At 36.9% G+C, this 16,716-nt stretch overlaps 2 protein-coding genes across 2 annotated transcripts; one reads left to right on the top strand and one right to left on the bottom strand.

Annotated features, from left to right (window-relative positions):
- Positions 1–1,112: 1,112 nt before the first annotated feature.
- LOC128236426 (ubiquitin-conjugating enzyme E2 J1-like) lies at positions 1,113–11,134 on the bottom strand. Its single transcript, XM_052951287.1, has 7 exons — positions 10,998–11,134; positions 6,621–6,694; positions 5,980–6,111; positions 4,932–5,016; positions 4,515–4,620; positions 4,190–4,310; positions 1,113–3,892 (listed from the first exon to the last, which is right to left on the bottom strand). The coding sequence occupies exons 1-7, from the start codon at positions 11,026–11,028 to the stop codon at positions 3,140–3,142; spliced, it is 1,302 nt and encodes a 433-aa protein (XP_052807247.1). The 5' UTR covers positions 11,029–11,134; the 3' UTR covers positions 1,113–3,139.
- A 733-nt stretch (positions 11,135–11,867) lies between these two features.
- LOC128237464 (tubulin alpha-1A chain-like) lies at positions 11,868–16,679 on the top strand. Its single transcript, XM_052953023.1, has 3 exons — positions 11,868–12,020; positions 12,810–13,032; positions 15,296–16,679. Exons 1-3 carry the CDS (start codon positions 12,018–12,020, stop codon positions 16,429–16,431), a joined length of 1,362 nt encoding a protein of 453 aa, XP_052808983.1. The 5' UTR covers positions 11,868–12,017; the 3' UTR covers positions 16,432–16,679.
- The last annotated feature ends 37 nt before the right edge of the window (positions 16,680–16,716 follow it).

The following is a 16,716-nucleotide window of genomic DNA, read 5'->3' as shown; positions in this document are numbered from 1 at the left end:
GGGGAGTTAGTGCTACAAGACTTGAAGGGGAGTTAGTGCTACAAGACTTGAAGGGGAGTTAGTGCTACAAGACTTGAAGGGGAGTTAGTGCTACAAGACTTGACGGGGAGTTAGTGCTACAAGACTTGAAGGGGAGTTAGTGCTACAAGACTTGACGGGGAGTTAGTGCTACAAGACTTGAAGGGGAGTTAGTGCTACAAGACTTGAAGGGGAGTTAGTGCTACAAGACTTGAAGGGAAGTTAGTGCTTCAAGACTTGATGGGGAGTTAGTGCTACAAGACTTAAAGGGGAGTTAGTGCTTCAAGACTTGAAGGGGAGTTAGTGCTACAAGACTTAAAGGGGAGTTAGTGCTTCAAGACTTGAAGGGGAGTTAGTGCTACAAGACTTGAAGGGGAGTTAGGGCTTCAAGGCTTGAAGGGACTTTAGTGCTACAAGACTTGAAGGGGAGTTAGTGCTACAAGACTTGAAGGGGAGTTAGTGCTACAAGACTTGAAGGGGAGTTAGTGCTACAAGACTTGAAGGGGAGTTAGTGCTTCAAGACTTGAAGGGGAGTTAGTGCTACAAGACAAGTCACAAGTTGCTGAAGCCATTACATTTAGCAGCGAATTTGTCCATGGGATACAAAATCAAATATTAGATAAGCAATGGTTACCGGTACGTAAGAACAGACAAATCCCATTTAATCTCAGAATTATTTTTTTACACCCATAATAATTGCTACCATACTTGGTAAAGATTAGATGAAGAATGGTGAAGTCAGAGTGAACAGAGTTAAATTTGACTAAGAACCATAACTCAGGAGAGACTGAAGCAAGCAGGAAGGTTATTGAAGGCATCCCAGATATTATTACCACAAAATTTACATAAACATTTGGTGGATAGGATGAAAATAAATCGTTCAATTAGAGAGCAGACAGTTTTGGTGGATGCAGCCTGATGGCTGATCACATGGTTTGTAAAAAAATGTATGTATGTAGCAGTTAAAAAAATCATGAAACTTGGTAAGAATTTGTTTATAAAATTTAGATCAACTACTTGTATGGGGTAGAAATTAGGCCATCAGGCCAAATAAAAAAAACTGTCGCTTTCAAGGTTAGCATTTAGCAAACTATGGGAAAATATGAACAACATTGTGTTAATATTAATGACTTTAATGGATTTCCTTCAACAATACATTCACATTAATGAAAACATACAACAACAACAAGCATATAAATATCCCACATTCTATATACATCTATCTACATATGTACATGTATATTGACTTGATTATAGTATTTGTAGATTTATATAATATAATAAGGCTAACAATGAAAACTCCAAGCCTTCACAGTAGGTCTTTGAGACCAAAACAATGACTGTATTATTAATAACATCATACAGGTTAAGATAACATCGTATATGTAAGATAAAGTCATATTATACATGTAAGATAATGTGACATATCTCACCTGTATGGCATTACTTATGTCTTAAGATAATGTCATACATGTAAGATAATGTCATACATGTAAGATAATGTCATACAAACAAGACAAATGGTTCGCACAGGTCTTGTATTTGATACCCACTCCTTTCAAACTACATGAATTTGTAACCACCAAGAACTCCTTAAAAAGCACTTGAATTTCAAAAAAATGTATTAAATTAGCTAACTTCCTTTTGAATTGGACAAAAAAGTGAAAGAAAAATTGAAAACAGATCAAATGTGACTATAAAAATAAATAAATTTGATAGCATTACCTTTCATAGGCCATTTGCCGAATAGGTTTATTCAGTATATTCATGCTTCGTTGTGTGAGCAATTCTCATGATGTGTTATATGATCAGTGTTATGGTTAAGATGTAAAAATAAATCGTCAATAGGTCTTCTAAAAAATCAACATGAGTAAAAAGAACAAGTGTGTTCTCTCGGCTAAATGGGTTAAGTGATGCACATTACAAATCGTGGCTGAAATAATTTGAAGAAGATAAGCAAAAGTGCCTGTGTTCTGTGACAATCTTCTTGAAATTGCATCAATGGGAGAAAAATGTTCATGTTAAAAGCGAAAGAAACATAATCAAAATTGTTGTGTTAGAAGCTCTAATGGGACAAGTACAAAGCTCAAAGCTATTTTGGGAAGAAAATAATTTAAGAATAAATGTAAGTTTAAAATTTTGCCTTCAATAATTATCTGGAATCAATAACAAAATCCTTCTCCAGATAATTATGTAGGGATCTTTGACTCATTTAAAAAATAAAAAAAAAAAAAATAAAAGGAGCAAAATTAATTGATAGTAAAGTTTCATTACTTACATTTGCACAAAGGAATCACAAACACATTAGGAATTACTCTGTGTAAAAATTTGTGAATCAAATTTAATTGAATTAGTTTACATATGGACAGAAATGACACGTGTCAGTATTAATAGTAAGATGTGAATGTGAGAGACCAGACACCGTAAGTAGTATGTATAAGATGATATTGTTGAAGTGGTGTTACATAGAGTCTTCCTCTGAAAAAGGATGACACTAGAGAAAATGGATTTCTTTGAACATGAAAGATTCGTATAAAGGGCAAATAGCAACATTCACAGGGAACTGAAGTAATGTCTAAAGCAAGGCAATGTAATCATTATTAAAACAACTTCCTTGTGAACTACTTTGCCCTTCGCTCCTTCAGTAACAACAAGTCTTTTGTTATGCAATTATAAACAAAAACAAAAACTCTTTTCTTCATAACAAATATAAAGCATACAAACAGTAACAAAAGCTTGCAGTTTAAAAACAACTAAAGAATAAAACATTGCATGTTAAATGGTTGACTTTTCTACAATCATTACATTAACCAATTACCTTCAGGCCTTCCATTTCAAAGTATAATGGTCACAATAATGAAGTACAAGTCATTTACCTGGTACTAATAGAACACTTGGAGCAGTGTTTAAAAACTTTTAAATGAAACTTACCTACATTTACATGTACAATACACATCTACATACCAACTGAAGAAATGTATGTCAACAGAATTAAAACAAACTATTGAAATGTTTATTTCTTGAGATGGCTTTCCCCCCATGGCTCAAAGTTCCCTATTGCTACAGTTAAAACTTGTCACTTTCTGTCTTAATGTTTTCACATCCCATATACTTGAACACCTCAATTTAACATTGAGAACAAGTTCATCATATGCATTCTTCTTATCAAGAGAAGAATGATCACACCGATCACGAACAGTCCAAACGTGAGCAGAGCGACGTCCCCTGAACGACTGCTTGTGTAGGTCTGACGCACATGTCTCGTGCCAAGCTCTGCAGACCTTCCTGGCAGGGAACTTGTATTCTGGACAGACTGAGTCACAGTCCTCTGTCTGAGACCTTCCTGACTTGTATTGTCTATAGTTTGGATTTCCGGTTGAGCAGGAGATGGACTAGATGGTCCCTCTGATTCACTGTTAGTGTCTTGCACACCTTCAGGGTTCTGTGTGTTATCATTAGTACTGGTTGCATTATTATCACTTCGCTGCTCTCCACTTGGAGGTGAGAAAGCTGGTGCTGGCGTCCCCTGCTGCCATGGATGCAGCCTCATTCCAGGAAAAACAGGGTGCAATATTGGGGGAGGCATGGGAGGGAAGAATGGCGACATGTAAGGCAGTGGAAACCGGGGCACATGAGTAGCGGGGTTGGCAGGGTTACCAGTCGCTTGTGGGTGTGGAGGGAGAAATCCATGGGGTAAAGGTATTCCGAATGGAAACTGTCCCATCTGTGGGGGCAACAGGGGAGGGGAGAACTGTGGCTGTGGTGAAGCCTGGGCACCTTCCACACCTGTGGCCTCATTGCTGGAGGCCTCTTCGGTTGAAGGAGTAGAATTACCTTGTGACTGTTTTAGTGCTGCATTCTTTTCTTTCTCATCCTGAAGTAAAATAAAGTGGTACATAACGCTTATTTAAATAGAGTTGAAACATGACTTTCAGTGTCAGAAAACCCAAGACTTTATCAGTAAAACAGAAAATCATTATCATTGGTAAAAACCACAATTGTGATATTAAAATGAAACATTTTGAAAATGAGGCATTAACTAATAGCTATTGATTTGTATCATCTAACATTCATTTTTGAATCTGAATCTTTATTTCCTATCGACCAATTGAAGCCCTGTCAATGCATAAGAACCAAAATATTAGAAGCATGATCCTGAAAGCTACTCTACCTTGAAGTCTATTTGAGCAGCCAGCTCTTTTGCCTCCTCCGTGGTTTTCTTTGACTCCTCCGTCACTGGCTTCAGGATATTGTTGATGTTTCCACATGACGGGCACTTGAAGTCCTGCGACCTGCACACATCAATAACATTTTGACAATATATAAATTGCATGTGTTCCTTCCAAAAATAATTGTCATAGATGTGATTAATTCTGTGCATACTAACAGGAACTCTGATCCTTATTCATATCTACAGAATTTATCCACAATAATCAAATTTCATTTAATAGAACATGTACAGGGAAATGAAATCTAAACAGGAAACAGTCCCTTACTTCTTGGCCAGTATTTTCCTTTCATCAGGTGTGTAATCAAGGGATCCCAGAGCTCCAGCTCCGTGGGTTGGCATGAACCCTATTATAGCTAATACTGCTGTCCGCACTGAAATGGTCACTTTTAATCAATATTGGCAAATTCAAGGTACATGTGGTTTTTCTTTCAAAATTTGCTATCAAAATGTTTCTCTTACTTGATATTATCAACAACAAATAATTTACTTTCTTTATCAGTGTATTTTTCAAAAATGTTTTTAATTCTACCAATAAAAACCATAACTTCAGTAAAAAAATGAGTATATTTTTTTGTTGTATTTCAGTAATAGCTAGTAACAGATTGAATGACTATATTTATGCTGATGATAATTTTTTACAGAGTTCAAACGTATTTATATTAATGTGTGATCAGTCACCTACATGACCAAGATGGCTGCCAGGACTCCGGGTGATGACCTGATATACTCAAACATATCTTCTGGTTGATTTCAAACCGACCATTTGGCTGAAAATAAGCGTAATGTTACTAGAGGACTTATAAGTATCTACCATTGCCGAGAGTAGGGTGAAGCAACAAGGTTTACCGAGTTTCCGCAGAACACCATGCGTGAGGTTGGGATGAACCTATCTTACACAAGCAGCTATGGAAGATGCTTTTTTTCCCACCTGAGTTAAACAAAATTAAGTAAAAATGTGTTTTTTTGCTGGAACTCTTTTGTGCGAAGTGAAAATAAATGCGTATGGATATGTTATAATTTGTGGTTGTCATGGGTATGCTCGCAGTGATTCAGATTATTTAATAGTCAAATCAGTTTTTAAATAGTTCTGAGAAGAGTGAAGCATTATTTCTTGAAAGGTGCTTGAAAACTTTTTTATAATGACATTTGAAGCAAGAACTAATTAATAAGCATTCTAAATATAGCAACAAGACAAGGTTTCTATAATGCTACAGATAAGTCTTCAACAAGGGAGGTAGTTACAATGTGATGACAATTAAAAAGGAGTTCCTTACAGGCGTTTTATCTTTGCTCGTTGGCAAGAATAGAATTTCTAGCATGGTAAAATTTTTGAATCTACTTATCTGAGGTTGGAGAAAATTTTACCTTTAAAATGTAAAAATATATAAGATAAGGAAATTCTAAATATTAATTCAAATTCTATTTCTATAAAATACTCAAATGTTTTTACCAAATCATAATACTACATGTATGTTACATCTTTAGATTCAAATAGTTTCTAAGTATTGAAAAATTCAGTAGGCACCTAACTTATATACTACATGTATGATTACAATAATTTACATAAAAGTTTAAATAGTTTTACCCTGAATTAAGGCGCCATGGTTTTTACCATAACATAATGGTCAAGGACAAATAACAGCTATGCCGTAGATATCCATGCTAGCATATTTTATTTATTTTCTACGTTATTAACATATACTATCAAACAATTATTTCTTAAAGCCTACAGTTAGGATGATAATGCTTGGAGGTTTCATGGGGTAATCTGGAGGGAGGACAATCCTTCCGTGGTACAGTCCTCCGTCAAACTCTGAGTCAGCTGGTCCTCTGATCGTGAAGTGCCACTCAAACAGGTTATCCTGGTAAATAATACAAGATTTAAAATTTTAAAGGGATTTCACAGGTATAATAAGTGTTTTTATTTCAAAAGAAGTAATTTTCCTATTCAAATTAACATTGTGTACTTCATTTCCAGACTGCATCTAGACTGCAATGTGACCACTAACATAAATCAGTGAGCAGTATACGTTTCCTATAATAAATAACAAGTGAAATAATTGGGAAATAAAATGTTGCTAAGAGGGAGAGACAATTTTCCTGGTGTTGTTTAAGATCAGGGGAATTTTCATATGACCTCTAAATAACAAAACCAGTACTGATAACTTCCAATAAAGAGACTCAAGAAAAATCTGAGTCAGAGGAGGCACGACTCTTGCACATGTGCGTATCATCTCTGGCAAAACATGTTAAAGATTTATTTGAATATCTTTAAGTTTAACAGTCATGGACGAGGTTAAAAAATACAATAAATACAATTAATTAACCTTTTTCTTTGAAAAAGAGCCAAGCTGAAAGCATGTTGTATTACCTCAAGTGGATGGCAGGCATACTGCTCTGTGGGCTCGCTCAACTCCTGGGCTTCCTTCATCAGCCGCTTCACAGCTGTAAAAACAAAAACAAAGACTCTTGTTATTTGGAATAATAAATTGTTTAACATGCTTTTCTAATTTGTTACTAGTTTAGTATTATTTATGTTACCCTAAATCAAACATTGAATTTGATTTTTTTTCACTGGTGGAGAGGTTCCAAGTGCTTAACTCATCAGACTCTGGATGGGAGATTTGGTCTTTATCTTCACTCATTGATTTAGTTATTTCCTAGGAATGGAAAATGGTTTTATAACTGATCAGCAGCCATTTAGATTATTTGGCATTTTGGCCTAAAATCTTCGGGAATATCAGGGGGCGGTCGGGTGCGTACATGTATGATGTAAGCAAACATACCCATTAACGGATTACCCGGATTGTCAATAGACAAGATAAAGGATGGTGTATTGTATATATTTAACTACTGCACACATGCATAGCAACATACAACTGGTATCAAAGAGGCCACAGATGTAAAAGGCATGCAGAGTAAACTTAGCCTGGTTAGCATACTACAGTTCAATGTTTGACTTTCATTTCTTATATATTTGCAATATTCAGTGCCATTTAGGAAGAGATAAACACTGTTAGTGCAATACAAAAAACAAATTTTGAAATGGCAAATCCTTCACGTACAAATTGTTTTGTATCGAAAGTGGGTAGCTACTCCGACCGAGATTCCGGGTTAAAGCGTATTGCTATTTATATTAGTTCAAAATAAATATCCAACGAATAATTATGAGTTTGATGTGTTTTATTTCATTTCATACAGTCAAAACGTAATGATGTATATACAAGGGCACATGCAAAGGTGTGGTTCACAGTTTTACAAGAATCGAAACACCTCAGAGATGGCAGAGTTGTGTTTTAATGCATTTAAAGCTTGTTTTGTGCTAAATATCTTTGCACTTACATATAGAAATATGATATAAGCCTTTATGATCTATTTCAAACATAAAAACTTCTCTAAACACAATTTCAATATTTTTCAATAAAAAACGTTTTTTGCACAAAGCCGTTTAGACGTTACCAGTAGGCGAGTAGTTCTCGGACACTTTTAGGTTTTATCGATAAAGTATCCTTATTTTAAAAGATATATGATATTCCAATGTTTATAACAAACTTCAGCTCTTCTTCTGTTGAAATAATGCAAAATCAAGTAAAATTAAACAACTTAATTCCATTCTCATAGGCTCCGAATGTGGTGCTCAAAAGGGGTTAAATTTTAGTTGGACAGAAGTAGTTCTCGGACACTCCCTTAAATAATCAACAAAACCGGAAAACATGGGCTGAAGTGATTTTATTATTTAAAATATTCAAAATTGCAATTTTCAAACCAATAGGTAATATATATCTTATTATTTTTCATTAAAAACTAATCTATTTGTACGTATATACATATAACATGAAGCTCATAACAAGACGTCGTAAGACAGCGCGCTCGACTACGCCGCTTTGACTTAGAATACAATAACCATGTAATAATACCAAGTTTGGTCTCTTTATGTCAAACCTAACTAAAATTATTTGATACATAAGGTGACTTTGATGCTGCCCTCCCACCAGCCCACCCAAACAATGACGCAAGTCATTCAAATAACTTGATTTCCCATTATGAAAATGTGGTTAAGAATATACAAAAATGCCTTTCAAAGGGAAAAAAAATGAAAAATTCAAGAGCCATAACTTGTATTTAGGCTTAAAACGGAGTTATGTTTCTTGTAAGTTGTAAGATGGTCGTAAATAATTTTGAATTTTATTAAGTGCATTTAATGAACGGTATAGTTTTTTTTATTAAAATCCCAACTTGCCCTTAACTTTTACTTGCCTAAAACTTTAACCATTGTCATTAAGGGGCCATAACTTGTATTAAGGAGATGGAGTTATGTAACCTCATTGGGTGATGGTCCTGAACAATTGTGTGAAGTATTAAGTCAATTGAATGAAGGGTATAGAAGTTATTAAACAATATCCCAACCTGCCCTAAGGTTAAAGTTCCATAGTCAATCAGGGGCCATAATTAGTATAAAAGATAATATGGAGTTATCTAACCTCATTATGTGACGGCTCTGAACATCTGTGTGAAGTATTAAGTCAATTGAATAAATGGTATTGGAGTTTTAAGTGAAAATCCCAACTTGCCCTAAAACTTTAACCTGCCCTAAAACTTTAACCTAAGTCAATCAGGGGCCATAACTTGTATTTAGGATAATATGGAGTTATGTAACCTGAACAACTGTGTGAAGTATTAAGTCAATTGAACAAAGGATATAGAAGTTATTAATAAATATTCCAACTTGCCCTTAAACTTTAACCTGAGTTCCATAGTCAATCAGGGGCCATAATCTGTGTAAAGAATAATATGGAGTTATCTAACCTCATCATGTGATGGCCCTGAACAACTGTGTGAAGTATTAAGTCAACTGAATGTAAGGTATTGGACTTATAAGTGAAAATCCCAACTTGCCCTAAAACTTTAATTGGACGCCGACGCTGGGGCGAGTTGTATAGCCCACCTATTCTTCGAATAGTCGAGCTAAAAATGAAATAAATGGTATCTATTTTTAGCACATGTGTAATGTAAACGCTCGACTTAACATGAATATTTTTGTAAATGCAGAATGTCGTCTGCGTCAAAAAAGGAAGTATACCGAACAAATCATTTAACCTTACTGTTGCTGGTATTTTAAGTTGTGCTTTTTGCACATGCGCACTACAATTGTAATTCCCAGCAGAGGAAAAATGTGTTTTGTTAACAACTGGAAACTTTTGGAATTTAACGTTTTATAATCCTTACCTAATGAAAAGATTTGGTACCTGCTGAAACTTTTCAAACACCGGATTGATTTAAATCAGGTGATTGATATGTAACTTCCAAAATGCGGTGGGAATCGCGAGTGTCCGAGAACTACTAGTGTCCGAGAACTACTCGCCTACTGGTAGAGATTAGAATAATCCTGTATCAGGGTTTCCGCCAGGAATTTCATAAGGCATGTCGGAAGGGGAGGGTTTGAGAGGGGTGTCCCCTCCTGACGTCGATTTATTTTTATTTTCGTATCCAAAATGGTGCAATTTCCTGCATTTTAAACAAGTTTACAGTTATGTTCCTATGATTTAGAATTACCAACTCAAGTCCAATTAACATTAAACATATTTGTGAAAAGGTTTAATGGGTTCTCTTCATTAATTATTGGTATTTCTCAAGTTTTCCGACGATATCGATTGACTCATGTTTCGTTTAGTGCGGGTATAATTTTTATTGACACCGTTGACGTCACAGCAAAACGTGTAAAGCATGCTGCATGCTGGAACACAAAAGAGCCCGGAGCAAAGCGACTGCTCGTGGGTGTATTCGTATTTAAAGCTGCAACAGCTAATATTTTAAAAGCCGGGTCGGCTAAATAATAACTTAAAGGGAATGTAATGTGTATTTTCAGATTTATTTATCTTTTTTCTAAATAAATTAAAAGAACGATAAAATAATCAAAGTTTAATAATAAGCAACACAAAATATAACTTTAAACTAAACTAAAGATGGGAACGCGACTCAATTACATATGACGACATAGCATAACCATTGTTTATAATAACACAGATATCTTAACACGGTTCTCAATTACAATTTAATAATTGGTTAACAAACGGACTCTGGATTAAGAAACAAAATAAAACGACACATGATTTATGTTACGGAAATCAATTAACACTTATTGTTTACTTTGCGTTCATAGATGATTATAGGGATGAAGGTCGCAATTACAACAGTGGTGTTTTTCACACATTCCCATTTTGATAAAGAATAGGAGGAGTTTGGTTGATTGCACTGTTGAACCTCACCGACACGCCTTCATGCTGTCGTTGATCCTGAATGGCTGATACAAATGCCGTAATAGTCCCGACACGCCTTCTGGCTGTCAGTCAACCCTTGCAACCGTTGCAATCGCAACAAAATTGTGTATTGTCAAAACTGATGATTGTTTTGATAAGGATTGTCGCTACGCGGATTAAAGCATGTCGGCATAATTAACGCGTGTCGGTAATTAGCCTTGCCAGCGGAAGGCACGTCGGGCCCGACAAGCCATAAAGGGCTGGTGGAAACCCTGTGTATTTATAACACTTTTATTACAGGCTTTTCACCATAACCGTTATCAATACAATATAATACAGTGATTCAAAACATTGTGAAAAAAACTCCCAACAGTTTAAAATTGGTTGTTTACAATTTACTTGACATCCGAATTGTCAGTCCGATAATGACCACACATCAAAAAATGTTAAATATTTGGTTCATCAGCATATTTTATTAAACCGTAATGTACCTGGACTTCGCATGCTGTACATTCCTTGCATTTTTGTTAAAATTTCAAAATGTTAAACTCTTAGATGGAAATAAAATAAGTTTTTCCTCTTTCGTTTTGACGTGTCCAATCTGATACTGCACCGGTAACACTCGTCTCATGAAGTTGGGCTACGCATAACCATTACAAAATTTTCCCAAGGTGTCTTCCCCTGGCTTAAATTCAGCCATACAGTACAGAACTGAAATATTCTGTTGCATGTTTTGCCTTATGTTTTGCTTTCTCTCAAGCCCATGTGAACAACAAGTATAAATAAAACTTGAAACTTGAGATATATTCTAGTTTTACTTCATTCGTATCTTTTCAGCTATACAGTAAGCTAAATATAAAAAAATGAAATAGAATACCACTGACAGCCTAATTTAGCACATTTCCGGAATTTTAAAGCAATCTCTTCCTAGGACAATGCATTTGTCGCTGGATCTTAAACTTACGGTTACATTCAGAATCCATAATTATTGAATGTAACTTTTGGCACATACATTTATAAGTCTTCGATTGGGATTCTCTTCATGTGCAAATGAGATTTAGTCACGCAAATTTTATCGAGCCAGATACAGTTGACCAAAAGCTTTAGTTGTTGTATCTATAATGGTTTTTGGACAAGAATATAAACATTAGAAATAATTACAATAGTGACGATGCACATACAATGCAGAGTGTTCCGCAGCCACATATTAATATGAGTCATTGGCATGCGTGAAGACCGCTGATGCGGAGAAAGCACCGATACTAATTTCAAATTCCGTTTAAGAACTATCGAAGCAAATTAAAAGGCCAATCAAGTTAAAATATATTTGACTATACTAGTTGTTAGCAGTGTTTGTTTTCCGATGCAGTCTGCTGCTTGCCTAGGTACCCTCGTAACGGGCGGTATAAAAAGAGCGATGTCGTCTGCTGGCGCACATAACTGCTTGGAATCTAAGCTCCACAGAACCATCACGTCGAGTGGATCTCCAAGACTCAACATAATTTCACAAAATGGTGAGTCAATTATTTTTGCTTGATTGAATTATACCTGCCTAGCGACATACCATTATAAAAAAAATGAATATTTTATTGAATGCGTTTGATATGTTTTCATAAACCTGCAGTTGTATTTATCGCCAAAAACAAGGATGTATATAAAGTAATTATGGATGAAGAGAATATGTATTTTGTGTGTCTTGCAATCTAGTGCACTCGAATTTCATTCATTCATCCTATTTAAATCGTTGTGTAAAACAATGTTACTGGACTGACCGGACTGTTGTTCTCATATTTAAGAAATATTTGTTATGGAATACAATTTAGATATTATTTGTTTACTAAATGGCGTCTTCTGCGTGAGAAGATTGTTCTCGTAAGAGCTGACTCAGAGATGCACATGTTTTGTGCATATTGATTGCCGTCTGTTGGCACAGAGCGATGCTGTCTGCAACTTGATATCGAATTTATGTCCGATAACTTTGCATCATTTGCAGCAGTTTCAGTTAAAATAAACATAATATTTAATCATGGATCATACATGAGGATATAATAAATGTATGTATTAGTTTTAAATAATGCGACTTCTGCAGTTGCTCCGGTGTTGGGGCAGCAGGGGCAGCTCTCGTCACCCCCCCCCCCCCCCCCCATTTCCATGATTCAGCTGTTAATGGTCTATGACTAATCCATTTTATTTACATTATTATGATAACATTATTACATTAATGTCCAACCTTTTAATATTGTTTTGTTTTTTAAAATGATCATATAATGAAACATATAAAAGGGTACTTCTTGATTTTTCAGCGTGAATGTATCTCTGTCCACGTCGGCCAGGCGGGCGTTCAGATGGGGAATGCTTGCTGGGAGCTGTACTGCCTGGAGCACGGCATCCAGCCCGACGGTCAGATGCCCTCCGACAAGACCGTCGGTGGTGGTGACGACTCCTTTAATACGTTCTTCAGCGAGACGGGCGCCGGGAAGCACGTGCCTCGCGCCGTCTTCATTGACCTAGAGCCTACCGTTGTTGGTACGTTATTTTGCAGTACATGTACAACATGTACATATAGAATATCTAAATATTGACCGTTAACTTGTTTATGTCCAAAGAGTGATTGGACTTTTATTAACGAACTATAGTGAGGAAGATGCTGTGTGCATTTCTCAAATAAGTATGGTATCGTTTACACGTGCAATTGTCTTTAATCTAGAGTAGCTTCTGTGATTAAATACAAAGGAAACTTTGGCTGAATAACTATTTGCACCAATAACGTTTTACCTTACATACTTTTATATGTTCAATTGTGACCAAGCACGAAATTAGAACACAGATTATAAATATTCAAGTAATATTGAATTGAAACTAAGAAGTATCTGTCGCATGTGATATTGTATCCAAGGTTAGGCTATTTCCCGTGAGATGACCTTCCATTTAGCAGCATCTATGTTTTCAAATTATTGATAAAGAACAACAGTTGGAAGCTTGTAAACGTAGAAGAATTTTCGTACAAGCAATTAAACAATCGATTTTTCTTATGATTCATTCTCTATTTCTCATCGCACCACCGGAGTTTTACCTTGAACACAGATCATATAAATTATTCAGAATGTTCAAGCCGACAACTTTGAGAACAACAGCGATGTACATGCAAAGTTGTTTAAGAATGAAATAATAATTATGTTAAACTGAAGTTAAGGAAATGTATAAGCTCTGGTGGCTCGATCTTGTCAAAGCCATCCCAGGCACGTAGCTAGGGCCAATATGGGATTACGCGGGTCGATGCTTAACCACTTCACCAACTACTCCCTTTCGTTTTTTATTTCAAACTCGGGTTTTTTGTATGATAAAAACTTACGCGTCTGCATCCCTTATTTGTTGTTTTGTAGTTGTAAAGGTAACTTGTGTCTAAATATGTGTGGATTGTACACAGATGTCACTCTTCCCGCTTTTGGCACAAAAGCAACAACAATAATTCTGTCCATGGCAGTTGGACAGCAAAATATGGGGGCGTTTAAATCATCAAGTTCCACCTCAAAATATACCTACAAAGCATGTAATATTATCACTATAGTTTAATTTGAACAAAAAGGATGAAGTCGAAACCTTTTTTGCTATTTTAAGTAACAGTGACCTTAACCTTGACCATCTAGGTACACAACCTCATATGTATCATATACCACATCTTTGTGAAGATTAATGACGCTAACTCAAATAATCTTTTACGAAAGGTGTAACATAAAATTACATGCTCTGTATGCCTAATTATAATTACATGTATGTCAAGTCTTCTTACTCTACTCGCCACATCCGAAAACCCAGGATGCACAACTTCCCATGCTGGTTAACGTTCCTCTTAAGTTTCATGAATTAGGCCCATATGTTTATCGAGATAGAGGTGACACAAGAATCCATGCTTTATTTGCAATTTTTAACTAAGTCGATGGCTAAAACTTACTTGAGGCAGTCACACACAAAGTTCCAGGCGCACATCTTCACATACTGCTCAACCTTCCTATAAACTTTCATAAGTCTGGCTAATGTACTTTTTGAGAAACGCGTGACACAAAATTGCCTGCTCTTTAGGCTACTTTTAACTAAGTCAAGAGCCATAACTATGCATTTACTGAGTCCAGCCACACGCACTCACCAGGTGCACAACTTCACATGCTGGTTAACATTTCTGTAAAGTTTCATTACTTTGGCTCTTGTCCTTTTGGAGTTACGAGCGGCATACTCTAAAGGCTATATATATATAAATTAGTCAACGGCCATAACTCTGCACTTACTGTGTTTGACACACACAAGACTCCCGCCAGGTGCGCAGTGGCCTGTTTCGATAACGATTTTAGTCGTGTCGTATATTTTTTATTTGTATTTATTTGTAACAACTAAACTTTAAGTAATATTTAAGTTGAACATACACAAGTTGAAATCACGTTCCTTCAGGTTTTGAATTTTGAAATTCTTCATTGAAACGGTTCTCTGGTGCACAACTTCACATGCTACCTCACATACGGTTCATCACGCAAGATATATATTATTTTTTTTAGAATTGCGTTTCTTTAAAGCTGCACTTTCACAGATTGACAGATTTGACTTTTTTTAAAAAATCTCAGAATTAGTTGATTTTTTGCATTAATGACTTCAATTCAGTCATATAAGATGTCTCACAAAATAATATATCGCAATTAATCGAAAAACGGCCGAAAATTTATATTTATTTATATTATTTAGTAACGCTGTTAGCTGTCCGACGATGTTAATAATCATTTTAATTATAATTGTATTGCAGATGAGGTCCGCACCGGCACATACCGCCAGCTGTTCCATCCCGAGCAGCTGATTACCGGCAAGGAGGACGCCGCGAACAACTATGCCCGCGGTCACTACACCATCGGGAAAGAGATCATCGATCTCGTTCTAGACCGGATCCGGAAGTTGGCTGACCAGTGTACCGGTCTCCAGGGCTTTCTCATATTCCACTCCTTCGGTGGCGGCACTGGCTCTGGCTTCACCTCCTTGCTCATGGAGCGCCTGTCCGTCGACTACGGCAAGAAGTCCAAACTGGAGTTTTCCGTCTACCCGGCGCCCCAGGTGTCTACCGCTGTCGTTGAGCCGTACAATTCCATCCTGACCACGCATACCACTCTGGAGCACTCCGACTGCGCCTTCATGGTTGATAATGAGGCCATCTACGATATCTGCCGAAGGAACCTTGACATTGAACGCCCGACCTACACCAACCTGAACAGGATGATCGGCCAGATCGTCTCCTCAATCACTGCCTCCCTTAGGTTCGACGGAGCCCTTAACGTAGACTTGACCGAGTTCCAGACCAACTTGGTGCCGTACCCCCGCATCCACTTTCCTCTGGCCACATACGCTCCCGTAATCTCTGCCGAGAAGGCTTATCACGAGCAGCTTTCGGTTGCAGACTGCACGAACGCTTGCTTCGAGCCGGCCAACCAGATGGTGAAGTGCGACCCCCGTCATGGCAAATACATGGCCTGCTGTATGCTTTACAGGGGTGATGTCGTACCCAAGGATGTCAACTCCGCCATCGCTACAATAAAGACAAAGAGGACCATACAATTCGTCGACTGGTGTCCGACCGGTTTCAAGGTCGGCATCAACTACCAGCCGCCAACCGTCGTCCCCGGTGGCGACCTCGCCAAGGTGCAGCGCGCCGTGTGCATGTTGAGCAACACGACCGCCATCGCCGAGGCCTGGGCCCGCCTGGACCACAAGTTCGATCTGATGTACGCAAAGCGCGCCTTTGTCCACTGGTATGTTGGAGAGGGTATGGAAGAGGGAGAGTTCTCTGAGGCCCGTGAGGATCTGGCGGCTCTCGAGAAGGACTACGAGGAGGTGGGTGTCGATTCCGCCGATAACCATGAAGAGGGTGATGAGGAACCGGAAGAATACTAGAACACTGAACACACACTCACATCTTCCCAATATTCAAGAACAAGTTGTGTTAGAATGGCATGCGCATGTTTATATAGTTCATGATTTTATTCTTAGTAAATTCAAATATATCGCAGAATGGACAATACTTTGACAACAAATTAGGTATGCATTCAATGTATATTCGGACTTGTGAAATACATGAAAACGAAACGGTAAAAACGAATAAGAAAACAAAATTGATATAAACAAAGATAACATAAAAGTCTTGTTTTATATGCGTTTATAGTTACATAACTCTAAAAT

Source organism: Mya arenaria, chromosome 6 (genome assembly GCF_026914265.1).
Source record: "Mya arenaria isolate MELC-2E11 chromosome 6, ASM2691426v1".
NCBI classification, from domain to species: Eukaryota; Metazoa; Mollusca; class Bivalvia; order Myida; family Myidae; genus Mya; species Mya arenaria.
The sequence above is the reverse complement of the archived record's forward strand: the minus strand, read 5'-3'. Positions and strand labels throughout refer to the sequence as shown.